Consider the following 22,574-nt stretch of genomic DNA (forward strand, 5'->3'; position numbering starts at 1 on the left):
CCGGGCTTCTGCTGCCTCTGGTAAGTGGACAGTGACCCAGGGATTTCTTTCTGCCCCATTTGCTCTTTCCAGACCCCTATGGTAAGGAGTGCAAGAAGAATGAAGCAATAATATCCGACATCACACACTGTACCAAGATTTTTGTCTGACTGAGCACCAGGAATATAAGGCTGCATCGTCAGTCCACTGAACTGACTTCAGGGACATCATGCTTTAGTCTCCGAGTCCCAAAGTGGTGGTGGACATGTGGTTCTCCTACACATGGTAGAAAACACCAGCATTGCAAACAAACAGAGGTGTGACTGCTCAACCTCCAGCAAGCCACTAAATGTATTTTTCGTTAGCCTGCTAAAATGGTCATCTGATTTTAAGGGAGAAGAAAATATTGTTCAAACTTCCATGGCCAGCTTTTAAATCTAGGCAAACAGAAATGAATAATAGCAGTCAAAGGGAAGAGCACATTTAAAGGGCACATCACAGATGAACAATACCAGTAGCACACCTACGTGTAACCCCTTAATTGGATTACGTGCACAATGCACTTCGATTACATCAAAAGTGCCTGGAAAGATTTGTGTGCGGCTGACTTTGAATATCTGAGTCTTTGTGTTTAGTAATAAGAAAAAAAATTTAAGAGACAGCTGTAATCTAATATTATTTTTCCAGTCTCTCTCCAAACATGCTTTAGATTTACTGTAGGCCATTAAGTGATTTCCACTGATGAAGTAATTTCCATTGAGCTTTAGGGATACAGTCTCATTCACTTTTTTAATCTTTATGAGTGAATTCCTGGCCCATATGTGGGCAACAGGAATTTTGCTGGCAATTTCATCTGTGCCATGATTGCCTTGCTCAGAGGCGGTGGAATGGGCGGTCCTCCTGGTTACATGGTTGAGCACTTTCAGTAATTTTGTGCACAGTCCGAGATGTTTATCCTATCCACCACCGCAGGAACTCTCTGCCTCCAAATATTATTCTCATTAACCTGTACCCAACATGAGCTGAATTCTTCAGGAATTAGATTAGTCCCTTACACACAGCAAGTTATAAAACTGACCTTTAAGAGTAAGGTGTCTTCGGTCTCTGAATTGTATCTTACCCCTCAAAATCATCATCCCTAGTTACAAACTCTTACATCCTCACTAGTTAGAAGAGGTAAATAGAGCATTCCTTTTCTAATGGCATATCGTACCTTTGATTTCAGCTTATATATTTCTATAATGTGCGATCTTCCAGGAATGGTCAGTCCTTTTAAAAATGGTGTGTAAAAGAGGCTCCAAAAAAAGATAGAATAGGGGGAAAGATGTTCCGAAGCACTGAACAGTTCCTACAGTTTCTGTCCGTGTAGCTGGCATTTGCCAATTGTTTCATATCTGTGTTGTGCTTTATTCTGTACAGATAAAGCATAGGAAACTACAACAGTATTTATGGCCAACAACACCAGCCTTTCTGGTCTCTGTCAGGGTGAAATGATTTTGATCTTGTTTGGTCAAACAGATCTGAAGAGCAGATCATCTCCTTCCTAGAAGAAAACAAAAATAATTAAGGAAAATGTTTCAGGGGAAGGAAAATTGGTGATGTTTTCCAAGCATAATCAGATGGTTATGCTTTCAAAACACGAGTGTGTTCCCAAACTGGCCCAGAGAAACAGAGGGATCATCGAGAATAGAGGTGATGCCACAGAAGCCCCCCCCAGCTTTCTTTGATGATACCGTTATTCCTCTCTCGAATGCAAACAACTTGGAGCTGAGGTATTGTTCAAAACCAGGAAGAAAGAAATAAGCATGGAGTATCTATGAATCACTTCAGAGGAGTACCAAAGCCTGTGGCAATACATGGACACAAAGGGCTAAGGCAGATCTGAGGGTATCCGAAGGACCTTATCTGCACTTTCCTGCACTTCTTGCTGGATTTAGGGCATTGCTTGTTTGTTTTTTAAATGATCCTCATAGACTCCAGCTACTCCCTTTAGTCTTCTCTCAAGTGAGGGATCTGTAATATGTTTGGCGTTGCTTCTGTATTTCCTGTTTTGGCTTCCTAAATGCTTAATTTTTCACTTGGATGGCCAGACGAAATGCTCCAAATGGCTTCGCTGTCCAAGTATATCTATATGTGTGTGTGTGTATACACATAAAATTTATATAAAATTGTATCTGCCAGAAAATATCTTCTTTCTTATTCCTCCTCAAGTACCTATTTCAGTGCAATGAGATAAACTGCCTTCACTGTCCTCCAGCCTTCAGACGGTATCTATTTACAGTTCAAAATGAAAATGTTAGTATCAAAAAAGATTAGATTACATTAGGAAAAAATAATTGGATGTATGGGTATAAAAAGATTAAACTGAGATGGTTTGGCACAGAAGTATCAGGATAAAGTAATGACATTTTTTTTCTCAACTAAGTCAAACATACTGTGCTTTTGCAGTGTATTTTACCTGTTGGAGTGGGAGACGGACCCGGAGTAACGATGGAGTCTCAATATGAGTATGATCGTTCTCCCTTTATTCAAGTTTTCACAGAGTAGATATAGACAGGCAATAAGAGCACGCGCTAGCGGCAGCTATATGATTGGCTTACAGTCTCTGTTCACGCGCTGTCCATGCAGTTCATTCACAGATCAGGTTGGTTACAAGAATTCACATAGTAAATTACTTAGTCATTAGCACAACATGTTTTCTACCTTCTCAGTTCCCGTTTTTCCCATGTACTAATTCCATCTTCTACCACCTGTTTTGCTCTTAATCTAATCTCTCATAGTAGGGAGGCTGGCTCACGTGACCATTTTCTCTCAGACACATTCCTACAATACCCCCTTTTTCTTCTTGAGCCAGCCAGACCTTATGCATGGCATTTTCTATCATGTCAGTCACTTTGCGGAGAACACACGAGGGTACCATAATCAATAATAATATAACCAACAATAGCATGAGCCCTTGCTTTAGTAAGTCTGATAACCATCCCGTTATACCCCATGAGTTTGACCAATCATCGAAACCATTTTTGACCGCTTTTAATTTGGACATGTTATCCTTGTTGTGACGCTCTTAGCAGGTTATATACTAAACACAATTAAAAACAGAATCAAAAAGAACCCTGCTAAGGCAATAAATACCCAGATTCCTAAATTTAGCCCAGAAAGCCAATTTCTTTGGATTTACCCACGAGAAATCCTTTTGTAATATTTCAAATACATTGTGGTTCATTAAGTCTTGAATCTTTAGTATTTGAGCTTTTAGCTGATCATGTAAAGGACGAATATTTCGAATTTTTTTTTTTTTTTTTTTTTTTTTTTTTGCAACGACATGTCAAATTGTGATAACCAAGGGTCAAGGTCATCCTTTTTGATGGGGACATGTATGTGGCTTGAATCCATTCCAGAAAGCCGGTGACAGCACAAACGACCCTGGAAAAACAATCGCGGTAACATTTCAATCATCATAGTTACTGGTTTTGAAAAGGTATGTGGCAAAAATACCCACTCTAATGCAGTCAGGCTCTTTGCGAGTGCATCATCCCACTGTCCTATCAGGGCATAAAGTTGAAATTCTTGTAGGAAGGTGTTCAATGCGTCTTGCAGCAGTAGTAGACTATATCTTATCTTGCAACATACTGTAATGCCTTCGGAGCTGTTGGGGTTAATGAACATAGAACTTATGGGGGGGGCGGGGGCAGGCACAGTGCTTCAGGGTATCCCCTGTACCTTCAAAGTGTGCTCATGTCTCTCTCCCCCTCTCTGACCCAAGACAGCCTCCTTATATCCTGCACTGGATTGAGTGGAGAAGTACAGGCTAGAGTCACTGCATGCATGGCCAGTGCACGCAGCGAGTCCCACCAGACTCTCCTGCACTGGATCGAGTAGAAAAGTACAGGCTAGAGTTGCTGCACCCGTGGCCAGTGTATGCAGCGAGTCTCACCAAACTCATGATCCAGCTTTGCTAACAGCAGCTGTCTGATACGTGTCTACATTGTTGTAATCCCTTCTTGTTATCTTTTTCTGTGAAGGTCAGGTTCTCATGGATACACACATAGTTTTTAGAGCAACATATTCTACAACTTGTTCAAGGGTACGATGCAAAGCGGCATTTACAGCTGATCGTATAATGCTTATTAAACACAGCAAACAGCATACTAAACATAACAGACAAATTCCTTCCACACAGGCGATGAGTATAATTTGCTTCAACCAACCCCACCCCCAAGTCCATCCAGCAAAGAGATTTCACCCAGTGGTCTCCACAAGTTGCTGGTTCGGTCGGTGCAGTTCCTGCAACTGGGCATGGATGGATTTGGAGTGGTCACTTAGATTCATACAATACAGTCCTTTAAAATCTTGACAACCATGTCTGTGAGCTGAAAGCAAAAAATCAGTAGCAGTTCTGTTTTGCAACATCGCATATCGAATACTATCTACATCTAGCAATAACTCAGAAATAGCGGTACTAGTAGCATTGTTAAACTTATCCTTGGCAGCAAGAGAGTCCTTGTTATCACAAATCCTTGGCAGCAAAAGAGTCCTCATTAGCAAGAGTGCATGCGGACTCCCTGTTCTTGCTGGTACTGTGCTTTGATCTTCTTCCACAACAGGCCAAGATTCTCAAGCAGCTAGATAAGGTGTCTGTGAGTCCATTACAGGCTTATGTCATCCAAATGTTTTTCTTGCAAGCACCCGAGACTGAATAACAATTGGTGTGATATCTGTGTTTTCCAGCACCCAGGTGCGAGTCCCTTGCGTGTATTTACAGTCCTCCTCGCCGATTTTCCGTTGCTTTCCCATATTCCACCCCCTTGCTCAAGAGACCGCTTCTGCTGGGTTCATTTTAGTCTCGCAGGGTATAACACAGAGCAATCTACTAAGGCATGCAATAACATATACACATATAGGAAAAAAACCAAAAAACATATCTCTATGGTACTGCTTTGAATCAGGTGTCCTATTTCTCTTTTTCTGATGCTTTCTCGTAATGCTTATGGCATACTTTTGTGCTAACGTGGCACATTTCCCATCTAATTGTTCCTGTTTGGTTTCTTTTTTTTTTCTTTTTTTTTTCTTTTTTTTCTTTTTTTTCATTTTTTTCTTTTTTTTCTTTTTTTTTCTTTTTTTCTTTTCTTTTTTTTTCTTTTTCTTTTTTTCTTTTTCTTCTTTTTTTTTTTTTTTTCCCCATCACTTACGACTGACATAAAAGTCTGCCTTTGCAACAAGAGCTCAGTTTCTCATTTTTCCTTAAGTTTCTCATTTTCATACAGAGCATCCTATAGATTTTGGCTCAACTCCTTTTCCCAATCAACCATGACCTTATAGACAAACAACAAACAACCAGCGATACGCCCTGCACGGGCAAGCCGTTCCCGAGAGTGTAAACGTGTTGGCTCATGAAAACTCCCCCAATATTTCAGGACTTCCATCGGTTCTACAGCCCATCCTGGTGTATCTACTTGGGGCGCGCTCGCCTTACGTCTAAACACTGTGTATATACAAACTTCTTCACTTGACGGAGTGTCAGCCCTAGATGCATACGAGAACAGTACCACACCGGGCAGAACACCTGCTCAAGTGGAGTCACCTAACGACACTGCACACAACAAAAAGCAAACAGTAGCACACATGCTGATCAGCAGGTATAAGCTGGCGCCCACACACACTTACACAGCAGACATACAAAACCAGCACTTTTATCTCAGGGGGACGACAGGGGAGGGGAGGGGGCGAGGCGGGCGGGCAATGTCAGGAGCAAACAGCTCCGGCTCTGTCCGTCTCTGCTGACATTCTGCCTCCTCCATCAGCCTCAGGTGGAGCAGAGGGGCTCAGCAGGGGATTGTCCCAGACCTTCGGACCTGGCCTGTTCGATCCCCCTCCCGTGGGTTGTAATGCTGCAAAAGCCCCGGCTGCCGTGGCTCGCTCCGCCTTCATATCTTGTAAGGTCGATAACACCAACCACCATGTCGTTGCTAACGGTGATGCCTCTTTGTCTCCTTTACTTATCACTTCCCACAGTTTTTTCCCAACAGCCTCCCATATTTCTGGTTTAAAAGCTGTCTGGGGCTCTGGTGCAAATCCGTTCTCTCTGCACCAGGTTAACAACCTTCGGAGCATACGCTCATCGTATTTCACGCCTCTCTTAGAGAGGATATGCAGGAGAAGTCTTAATATAGCCCCTTCTTCTTTTGTTACTTGTTGCCCCATCTCCTGCCCCAGCTTAATCAGTTTGAGCAACAGTTTTGCTGGTGTTTCAATCCCTCTCTTAGAGAGGATCCCAGCGAGTAGCGTGGCCGCAGCTTCTGTTTCCATAGCTGCGCCTGGGAGGTGAGGAGCGACCTCACGCCGTTGTCTGCTCCCGCTGATGCGCCCAAGCAGCACGTCTCCCAGCCGAAGTTTCCCACTCCCCTCCTCTAGCTGCTTACCGCAGTCTCGGAGAACTCAGTCGCGCTGAATCATCCTCTGCTACCAGATGTTGGAGTGGGAGACGGACCCGGAGTAACGATGGAGTCTCAATATGAGTATGATCGTTCTCCCTTTATTCAAGTTTTCACAGAGTAGATATAGACAGGCAATAAGAGCACGCGCTAGCGGCAGCTATATGATTGGCTTACAGTCTCTGTTCACGCGCTGTCCATGCAGTTCATTCACAGATCAGGTTGGTTACAAGAATTCACATAGTAAATTAGTCATTAGCACAACATGTTTTCTACCTTCTCAGTTCCCGTTTTTCCCATGTACTAATTCCATCTTCTACCACCTGTTTTGCTCTTAATCTAATCTCTCATAGTAGGGAGGCTGGCTCACGTGACCATTTTCTCTCAGACACATTCCTACATTTACCAAGGTGTTTTAGCTGTGCAAATGGAAAAGAAAAGTAATATATTAATGAGATATGATTGCTTGTGATGTGCAATAAAAAAAAAAGAGGCAACAATTTAAGAAGTAAGCTGATATTTGGTCTTTCAAACCTGTTATGTTTTCAGTTTGAACAACTACAAATGGTTGCTTAAAGATCTGCGTACTAGTATTTGCTGCTAAAAAATTTGAGTCTGTGTGTTTCTGAGAGTCCTTAGTTTTGAAGCAGCCTCTAAATGACTCTGTATGTGTTTGTGATGGTTTTAGTATGGTTTAGTATAAGGAAAAATAGAGGGTCATACAAGGAAAGTGCCACAGCATCATTGCTTCTGCCTGGGGAAGCAGAGGGGCTAATCCTTTCCTATCACCTTCACGCAGAGAAGTGTCCTGGTACAGGATTAAGTCAGAAGAGAATTAATTAAAGCTCCACACTCTCATTTCTGCCTGGGTTGTGCAATAGTGGGATGGATGGATGGATGGATGGATGGATGGATGGATGGATGGATGGATGGATGGAAAAAAGAATACTGACCTCTGTCTGAGATTTTTGCCTTCCAGGGGCAATGATCCTTCCCTTTGCCCTGCAGGCAGCTCAGAGTGGGAGAAGTCAGAAGATGCCAATTGATCAAAGAGGACCTTGTTATTCAGACTTTCAAATTTAGGTACTTAACTAAGCGCTAAGGACAGGTTGTGAAGTTTAAACTCTCTGCCCTCTGTTTCTGTGACCTTAACAGTTGAAGGAGATCAAAGCAGGTGGCATAAAACATGAAATGATCAGTTTCGAGACTGGGACGCTGAGGTATTTTGTCTAGACAGTCTATAGAGAAATCAGCACAAACGAGCAGAAATAGATGGGTGTAACTTTGGGAAGATACAAAATTTTTTTGCAGATCAATCAGCTAAATTAAAAGATTTTGAAGACTTTATCAAGTATTTAATGGTCATCTCTTTTGCCAAGAAAAAGAGCATGGTTAAAATTCTGATTTTATAGTGAGGTAAAGTAGTAAAAATTCAGCATTTACTTTGCAAGCAGTATAAAGCCTAACATAATGCTAAACATATGTGCAAATAAAAGGCCTTTGAAGAATGCATACAGAGTTTTCTGATCCACGCTTTTTTATTTTACCCTCCTGCTTTATTCACTTGTACTAACAGTTTTTCCTTTCTGTACAGAGAATGGTTCCAAGTCTTTCTTCTACTGTAAATTATACCGATCCTACATTAGAGCCTGTAGTAACTGAAAATTCAGTCATACGACAGAAGATAATAGATTCGCAGTTCAAATGCTATGAGAGGATGAACAGAGCTCCTCCATATAAGAAGAAAGGTAAAAAAGATTTTAAAAACTCTGTATATTGCCACGCTTGCTTATATGGCTATAAAGAAACATTTTCTTCTGTATACTAACCCATAGTCTTCCTTGGGGTGCAGTAGTCAAATTCACACTTACTTAGCATCCTCTTAAGTGCAAAGAAAGCAAAAAGCCTGGAGCGAGTCCAGGGAATGGAAAGCTCTTCCTTCCTCCCCATGCAGATGATACACCCCTCATCTGTGTTTCTGGCTCCGTGCTTTGCTGCTTGAATATCTCTTGTTCTTGCTTAGGCAATGGCATTCTCCAGAACCTTTCAGCAAGCTCACACAAAGACCTGGTTGTGAACGGTGATCTCTTAAATACAAATGTCGTTCCGTTTGCTTCGCTCACTGTTTCGTTTTCCTGTCATTCGTGTATTAACTGACAGCTGTCATGCTCTGTATCAACACAGATGTTCCAGGTGTTCTATATTCAGCAGTAACACTAGCAAAAAGAAGTTTATAAGGCACTGAGGACACATCTTTACTGAATGCAAGGCACATGTTAAGATTAATAAAAAGGGAAATGACAAATAATAGTAGTGCCACAATGGCACCAATGAATGAAGGGGCATTTATTGTTGGGACTGAGTGTTCTGGTCACTGTTTCTCACAGAAAATATGGAAGAAGTTCTGAGGAGGCTAGAGAAAAAGGATTGGGGGCATTGTGGGGATTTATGCAGGTAAAGAACAGACATACTAAGGACCCAGTTTAAAGAGAAAATATATTAAAAAATAATGATTAAAACCCCCTGAACTAATAAATGGGGTGAAGATAATGTGGGATTTTTTGTAATACAAGAACAAAGACATTTCTACAATTCTTTACCACAAAGATTTTACTGGACTCTGTAAGACTCAAAGAATAATTAGATGTTAAGGTACCCGGGTCTTGATGCAGAAATGTTTTGGAATGGATATTGAGATTCCCATTGCTTCAAACGGGTTTTCATTCAGGCCAATAATGGGGAAAACCCACAAGTATTTAAACAGGGTTATGGGATAGAAAGCATCTTTTCAGACATAAACAAGCCTTTAGTTGCTGGACTTGAGGGAGGAAAAACTTACTGTCTCCTCAGATTATTCTTTTAGTCTCCAGCTCTATAAATATGTAATCCACTGGATTCACATTTCTCATGTGATAAGTTGCAAAGGGCTGAAGTGTTTTCCCAGCATAAGCTGGGAATTCATATGTCATGAGACAATGTAGTGTTCTCAAGGGCAGCGTTGTCCCAGGAGGACAGCAGTGGCAGACCCACAGCCATCGCACACCGCACAGCAGTTCCTGCATTCCTTCGACTGGCAGCTAGATTTAAGTGATGCCACTGGGGACTGTTATGTTCATAGCAACATGCACTTAATTCATTTTTAACCTAGAATGAAGGTAATGGGTGACTAACGAATGATGCCAGCACTACTGAAGTTGCGTTTTCAACTGAATTGCAGGATCCTCACCAGCCCTTCAACATTTACACTTCATAAGGGGTTGGAAGGGAACAAGAGTACAAGTCTCTTGGCTGCAAATTTCGAAGGGAGGATGGGATCAAACAGGAAATTCCCTTAATGCAAAGGACAACCATAGGAGTGTCTCTTGAGAGGAAAAGCCCGACACACGAGCTGAAGGGCTGTAATGGGCATGCATTTTCAGCACAGATGTGGAGTTGCCAGGAAAACCCAGTGTCTGGTACAACTTTACAGAGCCAGACAAGATGTGTCTAATTTTTCCCTGGCATCTCTACAAGTCCCTGATGTAGTTCGTTTGTAGACTGGCACAAAGGTAGTTTAAATCCTTCATAATCCTGGGTCTCACAGATGATGGCAATGAACTGTAGAGAACTGTATCTCAGGCTCAAGAGACAGAGAGATGGTATAACACAGGTGAGCTGTGGCAGCATTACAAGTGGCCATGTGTCAGCAGAGCCAAACTGTACACACGCTTATCTTATCCATTGCAAAGTAGAATTGATTACCTTAAATCCCAAAGAAATAACTAAATCATAGAATCATAGGGTTGGAAGGGACCTCTGGAGATCATCTAGTCCAACCCCCCTGCCAGAGCAGGGTCACCTAGAGCAGATTACACAGGAACGCGTCCAGGTGGGTTTTGAATGTCTCCAGAGTTGGAGACTCCACCACCTCTCTGGGCAGCCTGTTCCAGTGCTCTGCCACCCTCACAGTAAAGAAGTTCCTCCTCATGTTTAGGTGGAACTTCCTATGCTCAAGTTTGTGCCCATTACCTCTTGTCCTGTCCCCGGGCACCACTGAAAAGATCCTGGCCCCATCCTCCTGACACCCGCCCTTTAAGGATTTATAAGTGTTGATAAGATCCCCCCTCAGCCGTCTTTTTTCCAGGCTGAAGAGACCCAAATCCCTCAGTCTTTCTTCATAAGAGAGGTGTTCCAGTCCCCTAATCATCTTGGTAGCTCTCTGCTCCACCCTCTCCAGCAGTTCCCTGTCCTTCTTGAATGGGGGAGCCCAGAACTGGACACAGTACTCCAGGTGCAGCCTCACCAAGGCAGAGTAGAGGGGGAGGATGACCTCCCTCGACCTGCTGGCCACACTCTTCTTGATGCAGCCCAGGATGCCATTGGCCTTCTTGGCCACAAGGTCCCATTGCTGGCTAACGGTCATCCTGTTGTCCACCAGGACTCCCAGGTCTCTTTCAGCTGAGCTGCTCCCCAGGAGGAGCTTAGCCACGTGGGAACACCTGACCATCCCTCCAGGAGAGCACAGCACTCCTACACTCCCTGGCCATCCAAAAATGTAATATTTTTAGCTGGTGATACAACAATATGGTGTTCAACTCTTCTGTTTTATTACTTACACTGTTTTATTTCCTGCAGCACTTAGGAAACATGTTTATGCATGTGTATGCATATCCATATTTGTATGTGTATACATATATATGTATATATACACATATGTCTGTATATATATGCACATATATATGTGTGTGTATATATATGTATACATATATACATATATATGTATATATGTATACATATACATATTTTTCAATGTACGTATACATATATATCCTGTTACCTTGAAAAACATATTCCACATTGTGTAGATCAACATCAGTGATTTTTTTTTTCTTTATCAGGCAAGGCAAAGGATTTAAAGCTAGAAATTCCTACCAACCCCATTCTGCAGCGTCTTGCAGATACAAGCTTAAGTTGCAAACATTTTCTGCCCTCCTTTTGCTTTGATATTACAAAATGATTCCTAAAAGTCTTTCAAATACATCTTAAAACTAGCGAAGAACATGAGAATGCCTGAAGGAAAGATTAAAAACTGCTGATTTGTGAACAAGTGGCATTAGCCCATTTAACTTGACGATGGAAAAATACATGTGCATAAAATATTATCTAATGAAGAAACAGTGTTCATAAAAATATCTTTTTGCTATACACCTAATCTGGAAACAATTAATTTCAAAATATTTATGCTTTCAATTTTTAATCCATAACTATTTTGACTGAAAAACAGTTATTGGTGCAAATTTGAACAATTCAGACGTCTTTTTACAGCTTTCTTGCTTCAGTAAGAAAGCTTATCTGTGGATAATTTCAAAAGCACCAGAAGCAATTAGCTGCCCATATTTTATTAACTTTCAATGGTTATTAGGCACCTTCCATATGGTTCTTTCAAAAACAACCTACGTGGTCATGCCAGCAATTCTGAAACTCCGTTGGGACCACAGAAAAAAAGGCAAGATGTATATTCTCACTGTATTTCCCTTTAACCTGGTGGTCACGGTGATAAATACCTTTTCCCCAACACAAACTGATTTTAAATGGGAAATAACTGAGATGTATAGGGAATAAATCTACAGTAAGTCAGGAAAACGTGTTACAGCAAGCAGTCTTATAACACAATTTCTGTGGACCATAGCATGCAACATGTCTGTAACACAAATCAAGCATGAGCTGTCTTCTGGCTCCCTCGTATGGCCTTCGTTTCTAGGGCTGGGAACACTGATTGTAGGGGACACAGCGTCAACAGTGCTACCCTCCCAGAAGGGTCTTAGAATCATAGAATCATAGAATTGTTAGGGTTGGAAGGGACCTTAAAGATCATCTAGTTCCAACTCCCCTGCCGTGGGCAGGGACACCTCCCACTAGATCAGGTTGCTCAGAGCCCCATCCAGCCTGGCCTTAAAAACTTCTAGGGATGGGGCTTCCACCGCCTCTCTGGGCAACCTGTTCCAGTGCCTCACCACGCTCTTAGTGAAGAATTTCTTCCTTATATCTGTCCTTATATTCTTCCTTATATCCTGTCTTGATGAGGACAGGATCACAACATTCCTACCCAGGCAACATCAGCAGGCAGAGTTTGCCTTTTACAAATCGCTCTTGCACCTCGCTTCACTGGATCTGTAGTTATCTGGCTGATCTCTCGTGTTGAGCAATGCAACAACCTTAGCAGGGACCTGTCTCTGCAAACATTGCCTTTAGCTAGGATGTCCCTGCAAGCCCTTCCTACCTTTACATTTCAAAGACTTGATCTTCAGACCTGCTGAACAACAGAAGATGAAATGGAAAGTGGGTGTCTATAAGGTCTTTGGACAACTGAGGCCCCCCTTACCACTAGTGTACACATTTACAGGCAAGGATGGAAGGAGGATCAAGAAGAGGAATTTGTAGGATCAGATCCTACATTCAAAGTTGGGTTCAACAGGCTTAAAAACGTTACTTTCCAGGAAAATTAACACCACTAACTTCAGATCAGCAATAACAAGTACCTTGCAGTACCTGAATCATAGAACCATACAATGGTTTGGGTTGGAAGGGACCTTAAAGATCATATAGCTCCAACCCCCCCACCACAGCCAGGGACACCACCTACTAGACCAGGCTGCTCAAAGCCCCATCCAGCCTGGTCTTGAACACTTCCAGGGATGGGCCATCCACAGTTTCTCTGGGCAACCTGTTCCAGTGCCTCACCACTCTCTTAGTGAAGAATTTCTTCCTTATATCTAGTCTAAATCTACCCTCTTTCAGTTTAAAACCATTACCCCTCATCCTATCACTACACTCCTTGATAAAGGGTCCCTCTCCAACTTTCCTGTAGACCCCTTTCAAGTACTGGAATGCCACTCAAAGTGTAGCAACAACAAGGGATTTTATTGCAAAAAGGAAGTTGTCCGCAGACAGCAATGTTCCTTGGGAGGCTAGAACAGAGCAGGTTCAGGAGTGACTGTGTGTGAATTAACTACTGCATTCCTCTTAAATGTCCAGGTCTGTTCTGCAACCGAACATGGGATGGCTGGTTGTGCTGGGACGACACACCTGCTGGAAGAATCACTGCTCAGAATTGTCCGGATTATTTTCCAGACTTTGATCCAACTGGTACGGTATTTCTTTTTATCATCTTACCTTTCAAAGGAAGCCTTTGAAACATACATGCCATTGAGTGGAAGCATGTTTCCAGTGGCATTTTTGCAGCATTGCAAAATCTCAGAGAGTCTGGCTGAAATTAAAATATATCAAGCTTTTGGGTTGCCTAATTTATATATTTACATTTTTAAAATATTTTATATGTATTTATATTTTTGTTGATTTTGTTGAGCTTGTTGCCTGTTAAGAAACAGAAGAGTTTCCAGGTTGGATCAGACCCAGTATGCATTTTGGTGAATCCCATTTGCAATAGCAGCCAGATTGATCGATATTTCTGTTCTTTATAAATCAAGCTATCCACGGTTAGAGAACTCACCCAGCAAGTGTGAAACTTCCAGTGTCAGCCTCAGTCTGAAGGGATTCAAACCTCCATCCCAACTGCGATGGAGGAACCTCCCCCTTTCCAGTGGAAGCAGGCATTGGACAGGATGGATTGAAGGATTTGTGTGCCTGCGAAGTGAGATTGTGTGGCACTGTGACTGTCCACCTCTTGTGGGAATACTCTGAGACCTACCCCACAAATCTTTACAGCAGTTGACATCCCTGAGACACACAGCAGGCACCGAATCACAAAGTCTTGTCTTCTGTGACCGTTTTTTGCTTTCCGTCACACTTATTCTTGACCTCTTTTCTGTACAGTGTCATAGTTTTCAAGGAGGAGTCTTGCAGCCAGGCCACGCTCATGGCCAATTGTTGGAGCACCTGGGGGGAAACAGGTTGAGGAGCTGAGACTTTCAGCTGGGGGTTGCCTTTGACCTAGGTCTCCCTTTCTGTGGACAAGTGCTTCAACCATTGGGCTATTTGCACAAAAGATGCCAGAAGAGCATTTTGAAAGAGGTGGCCAAACTTGGTTCACTTCCCAGACAGAGGTGCCCATGTTCAGGAGAGAGACTGAGGCTCTGGATCCTGAGGTTGCACAAGCCTTTTCCTACCTGCATGTTAGAGATGCCTCTTGGATGGGGTCTGTACCTGCTGCTTCGGCCCCCATTTTTTTCATGATATCCTCACCATGTGGCACAGCCACTTTGATGAATAGGGCAATTTACTACAAGGCCTCTGGTTCCCCTGCTTCCATGGCTTTCATAGAAAAAAAATTGTAGCACTAACAGCCTTAATTTGTGAATACTCCATGTACTGACTCGAGGTCCTCATCCCTCAGTGCATGGGCATGATGACAGCCACTCTCCTGCTCTCTCCCAAGCCACCTATTGCCAGCTTTGCTACTTGCCCACTTGTTTCCAATGACTTGTTCTCAATTAATTGCTCTGCTACAACAGCACTCTTCAGAGTAACACTTGAGGCCATCCATGGAGAAGCACCTCACTCCACTTATTAATGCTTATTAATGCCAAGGTCTGTAGCTCATAGGGCTGATTGCGAATCACTCCTTAATGTACAGATGCGTGCTGCAGAGTCTGGCCCAGAGTGTGCGCATGCTGCCGTTATTCTTTCTGCCACGCTTTAAAACTTGCAGATTTGGGAATATTTTAGTATTCCTATTCTCTGTACAGAGCCATAGGGGGAAAAGATTCCTGCAGTAATTTATTTCCTGCTGTTCTTTCTGCTGTCCTGTTTAGGAACAATACCTGTGGTCTCCTGGACTCAGTATTTTCCCATGGCACATCTCTCTTCTCCTTGTCGGCACCTCTCTCAGCCCCTTTGCCTGCATCCCAGCCAGTTGACACTGTTTTCCCTGGCTCGGTGGCAGCTCAGCATCTCCTGGTTGAGCCAGAGGCACTTTCCTGGAGTAGCTGTTGAGTTCCCCAGCACATATTACAGCTGTGGTATCAAACCAGTGGGTAGGCAGCCTTTGCTTTGCCAGGTGGCTGATTGTCACGCTGGGAATTAATAAAGTAGGAGGGAGACAAGAAATCATGGGGGTGAGTAGAAGTCTTTCAACTGCTAATGGAAGTGGCTGTCACTTACAAGTGCCCAAAAGCACAAGTTCAGCTGTCCTGAGAATTCCGTCAGGTTTTGTGTCACAAGTCATTTCCTTTGGTAACTTACGCCTGTTAAACAAAATGCAGCTACATTTTCTGCTAAGAAACAGAAAATTCATCCTAAAGAACAATGATTTTACAAGATGAAAACTGCAGTGTCTGTCAGATTTGCTTCCCATTAAAGTCTCCATGATATCAAACCACCTCAGCATGTATTTTAGGCATGCAAGTAACCCCATGGACTTCTGATTTCACGCTGTGCTGCTTTGGGCTGCGCTGAGATCTGCAGAAGCACTGTGTATCAGCTCACTGATGGCTATAGCTTTGAGTCCTGGAATAAAATTATGTCATACAGCTTTTTTTTTGTGCTTTGATACTTAGGTCATTCGTAACTGGAAAAGTGAAACATTATCTACCAGCACAGGATCATTCTGTGGGTGCTTTATACGAGTTCTCTATATCTGAACCCCCAACAGCATCAATGACAAGAAGAAATTGCTAGAGTATGTTGGAAAGTAAATAAGGCAAAATCATATTCTGAAGAAAAGGGCCCAGAAACAAAATGATGGAGAACACACACAGTGCTCCGTTCATTTTGTGTCTGACAACTTCCCAACTAACTACCAGATGTAGTCCCACTTACTTCACAGAACTTATATCAGGTCATACTAGGCAGAAATCTGTGTTCTGAAAGAGGAAGGACCACTGTGATAATCTATGCTGTTCAGTTAGCTAGGGCTTCGCATCCTTCTTTCCCCACCTGGGAAAGGAAATGAGGATCTCAAAGCTAACAGACAAACAGAAACCACTCTCTACAAGGTGTGACAACTTTGTCCTTTTCAATAAACAACTCCCTCCTCTTGTAGCAATCTCTTTCTCACAATGACCATCACGCGCAATGTGATAATGCATAAAAATAAATCAATTTGTCTGGAAAACATACCGAGACCTACTGCTTTAACTCCAGTGACAGCAGGAAATTCATTGTCTCATCCCCTCCTGACAGCAGAGCTCTGAGCAGGACTGAGTTATATACTCCCCTATTCAGGCAGCATGCACAGTTTCTCTTGAAATTTATTTTATATTCATATTTTATCCAGGTTAATCTTTGGTGTAATCCCTTTGAAATGGTTCCAGGTCATGCTGAAACTGCTAGGAATTGAATTTGATAGGAATGGAGTATGTAATTCATGCTGGTAATATTCTTGCTAATAAAAAGAAGGGAAATGTATTGTGGATGTAATGGCCTTCTAGCAAGGCAGATTTACTGGGGGCAGCAGGAGGAGCAGAGCATTGCCCTGTGCCGTCCATAGGCTGTTGGGTTGGTGGCAGGGGAGTGCTATATTACTCACATTCCCCTCCCTGCACGGTGCATTTGGAGAGGATGAATTCGGTGCATTCACGTATAGCAATGGAGCTGAATGTGCAAGTTGCGCTGTGGCAGCCGTACCTTTTCATTTCACTTTTGCTCCTTTTCCTCTTTAGCAAAGAACAGTGGTTAAGAGCAGTACCCACCCCAGCAGGGAGCAAGCCCGGCCCAACTTTGTCATCCAAGGCTGCTTTTAGCAAAACTCCCCTCAGTTCTCCACTTCATAGGGTTTCTGTCTTTGGTTCCATTATGTAAACCACTCACTCGTAACTCTTCGTGTGGCAGAATTTCTACAAATGCAATTTGGAAACAGATCCGCGTGTATCCATGAGCAATTGCCTCAGAGGATGATTAATATGTTGTTACCTCTTATGACTGAGGAACATGGAATCACTGCCTTGCTTCCTGCCCTAACACTAACTAGAGGGAGTGAGGTTCCCTGGTTCTGGAGTGTGGATCAAGGCAGTGGAGGAGGCAGAGCACTGCGGTATTTGAGCTCTCTGCAGCTCTCTTCTTGTGCCATACTGCCATCTCTGAATTGCTTTGTCTTTCTTACAAAATATCTTTAGAGAAATGAGGATAAATGCTCCATGCAGGAGAAGGAGGAACAGATTGAAGAGCTCTTGCAGACCCTTTTGGATTTACCAGCTGTGATGCCTGTGACCACAAGGAACTGGATTTGAGGGACACAGGCGCAGCCTTCTCACAGCTGGCAACATGCACAAAGCATTTAGCTGAGCAGGTTGCCAAGCTGACAAGAGTAGTCACTGCAGATGAGAAATCATGGCCTTCTACAAACCAGAGAGGGAGAGAGACCTTCTGGGTCATAGCAGCCGCTGCAGCTCCTTCCACTTCCCTGGCTCCAGGCAGGGGGGGAGGCCACTTCCTCAGGCATCCCCTAATTCAAGCACCTTCCCAAACGAGGTCTCCTCTCCTGCATACTCTGTCCATCGTGTGCTCCTTCCCACCCATCACTGTGCCTCAGCAGGGCGACGTGCCTGCACTCACAGCGGGCAAGGAGCAGCATCCTGGGTGTGCAGGAGGCCCAGGGACCTGCTGGAGCACGCTGAGCGGTGCAGGGAGGGCTGGGCCTGGGAGAGCCCTTCTCCTGCTGCCACGAAATGCAAATTTCCTGACTCTGCCTAAAAAGCCAGCTGGCCCTATTTTCCTGTCTTGAAGTGATATTATTTAGACAATGATAAATAAACCAAATATGAACTCTTTGTCCAGCTGCTTCTTTTCCCCCTACCCTTCTCTGTGTCTGTCCTGCTTCTTAGCAAGCTTCACAGCTGTATTTTAAAAATTAATTCTTATCCCCACAGTGCACGATATAACTCTGTTATACCGATTCCAGTTGTGCTGACTGAGGCATTCTGATGAGAGTGATAATTCTTCACTTAGGACACTGGAATTGAAGTTTTCTAGGATTACCATTTTACTATGTCAGATTATTTTTTCAGTTTTGAAAAAAAATTTTCTAGAATATTTTACTGAGGATGTAAGAAAATCAGATGTGCTACATCAGCTATTCCCTCATCTGCAAAACTAAGCACTACACAGGTCTATCCAAACCATGGCAAAGAATCCAATGTCTGGTATGTGCTGAGCATGCACTGCAACAGGGGAAAACGTCTTTCTACTTCCAGCTTATAACTCAACAATAAATAAAAAAAATGGTGTTGACTCTTCTAACATCTGCTAGCTATAGAGTTGCTCTAATTGTAAAAAACCTGATTGATAGAGCTCGATCTTGTTTGTTGCAGAGTTATTGGGTTATTTGTTACATATAAATGACTGAGGGTTTTTTTGTGAAAATATGATTCATAAAAGCACTATTGGTAGCATAAACAACACCACATGCAAAACTATTACTACTGGTTAATCTTTTTAGACACTTCACTACTTCCATGAAACTGCCCTTGTGGATAAGATTTCTCTCATCTATTTTGCCCAGACAGCTCTTGAAGTTTCTTTCTAAGCTAGCTACAGAGAGCTTGCACAACTGCCTATGAATTGCGTAACTTTAAGGTTGCTAAAGTCAGGTGAGATGAATCCCACCCAATGTAACTGTTCCTCCACTTTGAATAATGTGGTGCCCAAGTGGTGCCCTACCCACACTGATGGGGTACAGACAGAGCCTAAAAACTTAGAGTTTACATAGTATTTGAGTAATCTTAAAGCCTGCACTTCCATTTTGCCTTGCTAGTGTTGCCTTACCCCTCCTTACACATTGTGTATTTCTTTAGAGATTAATAGATTCTTCTAGATAGCATAAAAAACAACGCGTGCCCGGGCTCATAATCCCACACCTCCTGCTGGGCTGCTGTGGAATAGCTTGTGGTAGAACACTGCTTGGGTTACGGACTCACAGCTTTATTTCTGTATAAAAGCATAGATTTAGAAGAAATGTTTGACCTGTTTGAGTCACTGGGATGGGCAGTAGGGAGGCTTATCCCCCGGTCCCAGATTCTGACAACAACACGGCAAGAAATCTGTGGGCCATGGCCACTTCCAAACTAGGATCAATTGTGTTTGTCTGGCTTCAAGGAAAAGTACAAGGCAACAGGTTTGTCTCTAACTTACAGAGGCCACATTAAACTTTGGCAGAGTGCCTACCTAGGCACTAAAGTACAGAGAGGATAGATGATAGTAACATCATACTCTATAGCATATTAACAAAATCCGTGTACTTTGCAGAGCGCATGGGATAGTAGGTACGATGTTTGTACACTGTGTTCTGTGGTAGCATAACCATTAATCTTTTATCTACGACTGAAAACTTTTTCCAGCTTTAGATAACATCTGGCAACAAGTACAACGGGAACATTGCTACACAGGCAGTCTGAGATTATCTCCAAGCTGCTGCAGTGATGGAAGGCTGAGATAACATGTACTGTTCCTTTTGGTGTTGTTGATGCACGTATTGATTTTCAACAAGTCCCCCAAAACAATGATTTGAGGCTCTCAGCAATTTTGAAAATATGCTATGTTCTGGAGGATTGTCTTTTTTTGTCTTTTTTTTCTTTTTTTTTTTTTTTTTGCAATGGCACTATATAAAGTGTATTTCTAGTCAGAGGAAGGCAGCTCAGTCTATACAATCCTTACCTTGCCAATATGATCAATTGCTTTTTTTAGGGTGTATAGAGGGAATACAAATCTTCCAAATTAACAGAATCATTAATCATCAGAGCTGATTCAGAAAAATAAATGCAGATATTGGCCACAAAAAATTAAAAATGTTTATATTTAAATAGTAATTGGCTCTGTAAAAGTGTATTGTCTGGAAATGCTGATAATCTATGTATAAAGCAAATAAAACCGTAAAGATAGAATAGGCAAATGGAAGGTAGACTTTTCAGAGTATTTTAAAAGTCAGACTTGAAAAACTGTATTTTTCATAAATAAACAGCTATGTCACTGTCTAAGAAAACATCAAATAAGTTAAGTTTCTGATCTTATCCTTCCTTTGTTACTTGGGCAAACTTTCCAGTGACTCCCGTGTGGCTAATGCTTGAGGGAAGGCCAAAGGAACTCATCCAAAGCTTGACAGGTGATTAGGAGTGGCTGTCTGCGCCTCGGCATCCAGGGTTTCCCAGACAGAAATGTGAGCATGGCCGGGAGGACACAGGCATAGCACACATCTGCGGCTTCAGGCATCCCTCCGAGCAGTAAGGGGCTGAAGCCCTGACTGTCCCCCCGCCACGGTAAAAGGATGCGTGCGAAGGAGCACAAGCCTGGAGAGCAATCCGTACAGCAGGGCTTTCGGGAAGGACGCCAGAGCCACCTGCAGCGCAGGAACCAAAACCAGAGACACACGTGGAGAGGCCAAACACACATCATATTATTTAAACAGAGAACTCCACAGCCATTTTAAATTAAACCGGACACTCAGGACCTGCGCCAAAATGTTGGCAGGACCACTTCTCCCAGTGCCTGCAGGATTTGCAGCCTCAGAGGAAAGCGAGCGGTGGTCCCGTTCACCCCTGGCAGGGCTTAGCTGGCACAGGGGATGGGCAGGACTCTGCCACCCTCTGCCCTTTCTCTACCCAGTGCTTTTAACTAGTTATTTCCCTTGATACTTTACTTTGTCTTCCATAAACATCTTTCAACGCCCTTTGTAAATGAAGGATTTTCACATAACTAATTGCATCTGAATGAAGGCTATTTCTATATACTTTACTGCATTTATTCAAGATAAACAACAAGCATACTGTCAGATAAATCTCTGAGGAAATAAAAAACCAAAAGAGATAAAATGTATATTAATTGCATAGGTTGAAAATCCTTCGGATTTTGTTACACATTATATTTCAAACATAAAAATTCTTTTTAATGGAATTTTAAATGTGTAATATGCATATGCTAAAATAACTATTATTGCCATTTATCATCAGAGAGGGCTTCAAAATACTGTGATGAAACTGGAAACTGGTTCCGCCATCCTGAGAGCAACCGAACATGGTCCAACTATACCCTGTGCAACTCTTTCACCTCTGAAAAACTGAAGGTATGCTCCAGTTAAAAAGGCAGTGACTATTTGGGAATGGTTTTGGGCTGGGCTAGCAGTAAGACGCATATAAGAGAGGTCAGAAAAGTCCTCATCTTTTAGCTTTATTTGTTGCACAAGGATTTAAGTGTATTGTCCTTGTAATTTCAGGTTATTAAAATTATTTGATGAGTGCTCCAAGCTAAATATAGGTTTGCTACAGGGTGGATAATTTAGTAGCAATTCATGCAACAAGTTTAGCACTATTTTTCAAATGCATTTTTTATTTCCCGCAATTTTCCCTGATTGTCCAACAGTTATAAAATGATCCTTTAGAATTTCAATTTTGTTTTCTGTAACAAGTATCTTTCCAGCTGTTGATGTCTTCTCTGCAGGGCTAAAAATATTAAGTTAGTATTATTTTTCTTAAGCAAAGAATATCACCCTGTACTCGCTCCCTTTGAAAAGAAATATTTATGAAGGTACCATTAATCCAGAAATCCTAAAAGCCTGCACATTTAACAGTTAGACTGAAGTCTTTTAGACTATTTAAAATAATGAATTAAGCATTTGCATCAATATTTCCAAAATCAAGTTGCTAAGCTGAAAGAAGAGAGCTAAATATAAAAGCACCAAAAGAAACAAGGAGAGGGAAATCTGAGAAAAGCTTGAAAAAATTAAGTTAGGGAAGCTCATGAAAATGAATGTTTCTCAAATGTGAGTGGAGCTCCAGGAAAATCTGATTACAGATTTGTGACAGAATAATTTGTGACTATTTGGAATTGTGGAAGGAAAAGAGTCAAAAACTGATTTGATTTGGGGTTTGTGTTGGAGGATCTCTTTCTATGCAGCCAAAAACCAGTGTGTGGTTATATTTAGTAATGATCCAGCCCAAAAGGGCCTTGGAAAAGTCTACGAGACTAAGCAGGAGGTGAATTCTAAAAGTTTTTGCAGCATGAGGAACCATCATGGTAAAATAGGACTCACCTATATGACAAAGAGAGAATAATAATAACAATCTGAGCTCACAGAGGCATTAAATGGAAGCACCGTAAAAATATAATTTTTCCAGATGTTGGCCCATGTAGGGAGGCAAAAAATGTAGCTCTGTTACCTATTATCCATGCCTTCCAGAAGAACAGTTTTGAACATCATTCAAGCAAAGTGCAGATAGAACACAAAGGAAAATTATA

General features: G+C 42.3%; 1 protein-coding gene across 2 annotated transcripts in view; it reads left to right on the forward strand.

The window, feature by feature from the left end:
* The window catches only part of CALCR (calcitonin receptor), a 180,526-nt gene that overhangs the window by 102,587 nt on the left and 55,365 nt on the right, over window positions 1-22,574 (forward strand). For both annotated transcript variants that reach the window (XM_054193184.1, XM_054193185.1), the window contains exons 3-5: window positions 8,008-8,161; window positions 13,428-13,538; window positions 21,290-21,402. In XM_054193184.1, coding sequence (XP_054049159.1) covers window positions 8,008-8,161; window positions 13,428-13,538; window positions 21,290-21,402 — 378 coding nt within the window. The remainder of the gene's footprint in view (window positions 1-8,007; window positions 8,162-13,427; window positions 13,539-21,289; window positions 21,403-22,574) is intronic.

This window comes from Rissa tridactyla, chromosome 2 (genome assembly GCF_028500815.1).
Source record: "Rissa tridactyla isolate bRisTri1 chromosome 2, bRisTri1.patW.cur.20221130, whole genome shotgun sequence".
NCBI classification, from domain to species: Eukaryota; Metazoa; Chordata; class Aves; order Charadriiformes; family Laridae; genus Rissa; species Rissa tridactyla.